Genomic DNA, 5,775 nt, shown 5'->3' on the forward strand with positions numbered 1-5,775 from the left:
CCTTAACTATTGTACGTGCCGACTATAACCTTAGCTATAGATGACATGTCAATATCATATAGCCATCAGCTGGCTGTATTATTAACCATGCTCTAAGATGTGCGTACGTATGTTCATAGGAATGGGTGTATGTGCATATATAGAGACGCTTGTCCTGTGTTTTAAAAACCTGTACTCTCCTACTCCACACTTTTATTTGAATCAATAAGTTAATGCCTGGCACATTTCTTCCACCAGGGACCCAAATTCGTACTAACCCAGAGAGTAGCCGTGCGTGGGATGCGTGTACCAAAGGCAGGCCCCACTTCCCAGAGGGTGAGGGCGTCGGAGGCGAAGCGACGAGCCGACGATGATTGTGACGGCGGGGCGGGCGGGCGCCTGAGTTGTTCACCACCTACCCTCCCCCGCCTCTCGAAGACTTTCCACCCAACTGATCACACCAACAGCAACAGCTAGGCACAGCCCACGAACAAACTGCCGTTGAGAAGACCAACCATTTCTTCCTCCCCGGAGACACGCGGAGAAACTCGACGACTCCTCTCCCTCCCCACCTTAGTCCCGAACTCCGGATCGGGAAATCTCGGCGGAGGCGCTGCATCTCCCTGGACTGAGGATCTCGGGGCCCGGCGGAGGACGTGGACCGGCATCACGCCAACTGATCGAGCAAGAGCCGAGAGGTACGTACGTGCGTCTGTTCGTTTCACTGGGTTTTCCAATCTCATCTGCTGGGCCGCGTAGGGTAGCAATACAGCGTAGCTGCTTACGATCGATCCAAGGGAAGGCACTCTCTGTTCTTTGGTCGATTGCAGCCAAGTTATCGGCTGGCCGTCTGGGCAGCGCCGATCAGTCGCCCCATTTGCGGCGGCGGCGGCAGCGGTGCTGCTTCTCCGCAGAATCCGCGACGTGTTTGCCGGCCCTACCACAGCACTGCTACGCCGCTAGATTACCGGACGAGTAGAGCCAGCGCCGCCGCCTGCTACGGACGGGACGCGCGCGTTTCGTCTGGCCTCCTCGCCGGCGCCGTGCGTGCTCGAGTGTATGCACGAGCCAACTGCGCCCTGGCACGTGGCGTCCATCGGTGGCTGGCGTGGCGGCGCGCTGAACTGGCCAGGGATACTTCCCCCGTTTGTCCTACTATAGTGTGAGCCCAATTGTTGGCAGGTGTCGCCGTCCGTCCGTCCGGATGGAAATATCTCCGCCTGTTTCTTCTTCTTCCGGGTGATAAGGAGAGTTGGGTCAACTCTAATTGCCTTCTGCACAGAGCAAATGGCGCGACCGGATTTATTGCTTGCGCTTTGTTGCACCTCGAAACTGATAATTATAGCATTGGATCCCAAGTTCTACAACATCCGATCTGGAGATTGTACTGTCTTCCTCTCTCTGCTAAGGTTTGACTTGTACATGCATTAACTAAACATGGTTAAGCAACTTGCATGATCTCCCCGGGATAAAGGCCACTACACTTCAATTCAGATTCAAACTTTGTATATAGTACTCCCTCCGCAAATTAATATAAGAACGTTTAGATCATTACTTTAGTGATCTAAATGCTTTTACATTAGTTTGATCTAAAAAATCTTATATTAGTTTACAGAGGGTGTAATGTTTAGTCCAGCAATACACACTTTCTATTGGAGTAGTATGTTTGTGTGATACAAATAATTATAGGTTTTATTCGCCGGTTCAACTATTCCATTTGCATATCAACACCTTAATTACGGACGACAAAGGTTTACGAATTATTGACAGCATTTCACGGAGGAATTAACATTCAAATTCCAGTTTCCATGCTAAGTCAAACCAAGGAGTACTCAGTGAGCTGTCACACACGTGGTGGCTGGTGACAAGTGAGTATTCAGACGTATAGTACTCATCCGTAGCATCTTCTGGGAGTAGTCGATGTGCCTAACAGTCCATTCTATGCTCTGATGTGACCACCCAACGAATGTGCAGACCAGTCATCAGTAGTACGAAACACTCGAATTTGACACTTCAAAGCTGCCTTTGCCTTGTCCCAGTTGTGTACTACTATTCGCCCATGCCACTGTCTGTTGTAGTGTTGGTGTTGCTGATAACTGTTGTGTGGTAGCACTCGCAGAATGCTTATTATACAGACTAAGCCACGTGAAACTTTAATTCGTGTCACTGCTTGAACGTGGCAATGATTTTCTGCGGTGCCCATGTCAACGCTTCGTTTCCCTAGGCGAACTCACGTTGTTCCCTGACGGATAACCGTACTATAAAAATTTGTCAACTTAACCATCTTCTGCTCGCTCCTACTACTCCAGGGAGTGTATATCATATAGCTTGTGATTCACCAACTGGGCCTTGATCTACCACCAGGGACAGGACAGGGAGGAAGCGGTTCAGAAGACGAAGAGGAGATGTCGTCCGACGGCGGGGGCTCCCAGATGGGCGTCGCCGGCGCGCTGGGCCTCTCGGTCACGTCGTCAGTAGCCATTGTCATTTGCAACAAGTACCTCATGAGCACCCTCAACTTCTACTTCGGTTAGTACAACTTTCAGAGTTTCAGACTCTCAGTGCTGCTGCTGCTTACTGCGTCCGACACTTTTATCATCAAGTGCACAAAAAGGACATTTCGATCTTACAACTTTCTGATTTGTGTTTGCTTCAAATTTGGATATGCAGCGACGACACTGACAAGCTGGCACCTGCTGGTGACTTTCTGCACGCTCCACATAGCGCAGCGCCTGCGCTTCTTTGAGCCGAAGCCAATCGACGCGCAGACTGTCATCTCCTTTGGGTTTCTCAATGGGATCTCCATTGGCCTCCTCAACCTTTGCCTTGGCTTCAACTCAGTTGGTTTCTACCAGGCAAGCTACCCAGACTGCTGATGATAGCTCATACAGTACCATTTCATTTGTTTTCTTACTCGTGGATTTGCTGTGTTTGTTTTGCTACAGATGACCAAGCTGGCTATTATACCATTCACCATGCTCTTGGAGACCATCTTTCTGAGCAAGAAGTTCAGGTGATTCTCAGATTCCTTCTCGCATTGGGCTTTTTCCTGATCATCTTGTAGCAAATTCAGCGTTTCTCATGCTCCACATTCATTAACTGTGCAGCCAGAGCATCAAGGCCTCTCTCATGGTCCTCCTCCTGGGAGTTGGCATCGCATCTGTCACCGATCTCCAGCTCAATCTCCTCGGCTCGATCATCGCAGTGCTCACCATCGCTGCGACCTGTGTCTGCCAGATCGTATCCTTCTGCTCTGCCCCTGCATGAAACTCAAGCTATCTAAGCTAGCTGTTAACCTGTTACACATTTGCAGTTGCACCCTGAATACTTGTGTTCATGTCATCTTCCTTGACCTTGAACAAAGCTGACCAACCAGATCCAGAGGAGGCTCAAGGTGTCTTCCACTCAGCTACTGTACCAGTCCTCCCTGTACCAATCCGCTGTGCTGCTCATCACCGGCCCCTTCGTCGACAAGCTCCTGACAAAGAAGGACGTCTTCGCGTTCGAGTACACATTCGAAGTCGTGGTACGTGCTATATGTGCAGCAGCAGCAAGAACTGAACATGATGTAAAAGATGAATAAATTTGAGCTGCGCTGAACAAATTTTCTGGCGCAGGTGTTCATCCTAATGTCGTGCGGGATCGCTGTGTCCGTCAACTTCAGCACCTTCCTGGTGATCGGCACGACGTCGCCAGTGACGTACCAGGTGTTGGGCCACCTCAAGACGTGCCTCATCCTCTCCTTCGGCTACGTCCTCCTCAAAGACCCCTTCACGCTCCGCAACCTCGCCGGCATCCTCATCGCCATCTTCGGCATGGGCCTCTACTCCTTCTTCTCCGTCTCCGAGAGCAGGAAGAAGACCGAGGGCGCCACGTTGCCGGTCAACACCCAGGTCCGTACTTTTCCTGATACGTTTGTATCTGAATCTGGAATGGCGTATGACAAGGTTTTAACCGGCCTGTGCCCTTGCAGATGAGCGAGAAGGATTCGGCGCCGCTCCTTGGCACGAAAACCTCGCCGTGGCAGGAGAGCAACGGGGTGGAGAACTTTGACGACGTGCCACGGACCGCGAAGACCGCGTTTAGCCGGCAGCTGAACCCGTAGCTTAGGATGGATATGCTTTGGTAAGTTGGTATAGCAGCATCAGTATCTATTCTTTCCCCTCTGGGGTTTCTCCTACAATGATGAGAATTGCTCGATGATGAAAGTAATGGTGGTATCGTAAGGTGATTCTAGGACCTAAAAAGTTCTGGAAGTAATGTAGGGCAGCAAGTACCAACTTCTCCTACAATGGTTGTAGGGCAGGGATCTCGCGGAAATTGCACAAGAAATTTTCTGGAAGTTCTGCAAAAGCTGCAATTTATCATGGCAATTCTCTCGTTTACAAACGCGGAAAACAGTGGATGTCAATCCTTTTTCCAGAGAAAACGCAAGGGTAGACTACGCCGAAACGCAACAGCTGCTAGAGAAATATTACAGCTAATAACACCAAACATATTTTGGTCACGATGCCATCTATTGAATCTCTAATGCCCATGTAGGTGTACGGTAAGAGCATCTACAGCCAGTAAATCCGACCCTTCAAACGTTCACGGACGTGACCGGACACGTTCGTGGAGCATCTTTAGCCAGCAAATCCGACCCTTCAAACGCCCGCAGACGTGACCGAGCACGTTCGCTCACAGTGACCGATCACGCCTTAAATATTTGATTCTACAATCGGACATCTCAAAGTAGAAACATCAAATTCATATAACATAAACCGATCTTTAAACGGAGCTTGTCCGGCGGCCGGTTGCGCTCCCCAGAGTGTTGGTCCCATCGCCGGCAAGGTAGAGTAGGGCATGGGACACGAGCCGGCTCATGGGACTCAAGGCGCCGCCATCTCTCATGCCCTACCCTTCCTCGTCAGAGCCTCTAGCCCGAACGGTGCATGTGGACATCAGATCGATGATGGATCCGTCCTAGGACGAGCCGGCGACATCCACCACTATCTGCGTAAATAAAACTAGGATGGTGACACCTTGGCATGTTGGGCCTAAACCAAATTGGGTCGTATGCCTTTCTTGGATAGGGAGGAAGGCTTTTGAAGGCTCCACAATATCAGGCGGACTTTGGCCTGTGACATTAAGAGCGGCTCGAGACATGGAGCCGAATGAGCTCTCGTGATTACTTCGCAGGATCCTCCCGTGAGCATGCGTCAACACGTCCGTAAAGAGAAGACCTTGATCTCGGGGAAGATGAGCAGCAACCCATGCCCCGCGAAGGACGGCTGCCGGCTCTAGATGGCAGGCTGAGGGTGTACGATCGGTCCTTACGCGTAAGCTCCGGTAGGATTTGTGTGGACAAAGTCATACGCAACGGCCACAGTAAGATTCGCCTGCTGTCTACACTGCTACAGTGGCAATACCTCGCTGTCATCTGACGTATACCGAAGGAGGAGGAAGAGGAGGTCGTCATCATCACTCGTACAAGCATGCCATGGGCGACCATGCCACCATGGTACAAGCTAGGCTAGCCTATTCCAATGCATATTCAACCAATTGGAGCCTCCGGCAGGTCCTCTATAATAGACACATTGTAGCTCTCTACCATTGCAATAAGAAACAAGGCAGGAGTAGGGTATTACACCAAGAATGTGGCCTGAACCTGGGTAGTTCTTTGTGTTCACCTGTAGTTCATCCCACCATCGTTCATCATAACTTAGGATTGTTAGACGTGTCCAGTCCCTGGCCGAACTTTTAAAGGGTTGTTGCTCACAACTCATATGTAGGTTCTTAGAAACCGACATATGG

The 5,775-nt window shown here is 50.5% G+C and overlaps 1 protein-coding gene across 1 annotated transcript; it reads left to right on the forward strand.

The window, feature by feature from the left end:
- The first annotated feature begins 433 nt into the window (after nt 1-433).
- Nucleotides 434-4,268, forward strand: LOC119269229 (UDP-xylose transporter 1-like). Its single transcript, XM_037551025.1, has 8 exons — nt 434-677; nt 2,344-2,508; nt 2,650-2,834; nt 2,925-2,992; nt 3,087-3,219; nt 3,344-3,505; nt 3,597-3,872; nt 3,953-4,268. Exons 2-8 carry the CDS (start codon nt 2,385-2,387, stop codon nt 4,082-4,084), a joined length of 1,080 nt encoding a protein of 359 aa, XP_037406922.1. The 5' UTR covers nt 434-677; nt 2,344-2,384; the 3' UTR covers nt 4,085-4,268.
- The last annotated feature ends 1,507 nt before the right edge of the window (nt 4,269-5,775 follow it).

This window comes from Triticum dicoccoides, chromosome 1A (genome assembly GCF_002162155.2).
Source record: "Triticum dicoccoides isolate Atlit2015 ecotype Zavitan chromosome 1A, WEW_v2.0, whole genome shotgun sequence".
Taxonomy (NCBI): domain Eukaryota; kingdom Viridiplantae; phylum Streptophyta; class Magnoliopsida; order Poales; family Poaceae; genus Triticum; species Triticum dicoccoides.

What these genes read in the sequence shown, in the direction of transcription:
- LOC119269229 (XM_037551025.1), top strand. Translation starts at nt 2,385, where the DNA reads ATGTCGTCCGACGGCGGGGGCTCCCAGATGGGCGTCGCCGGCGCGCTG. An exon ending in CACCCTCAACTTCTACTTCG is followed by an intron (nt 2,509 to 2,649) that starts GTTAGTACAACT and finishes TTGGATATGCAG; the next exon opens with CGACGACACTGACAAGCTGG. An exon ending in AGTACACATTCGAAGTCGTG is followed by an intron (nt 3,506 to 3,596) that starts GTACGTGCTATA and finishes TTTCTGGCGCAG; the next exon opens with GTGTTCATCCTAATGTCGTG.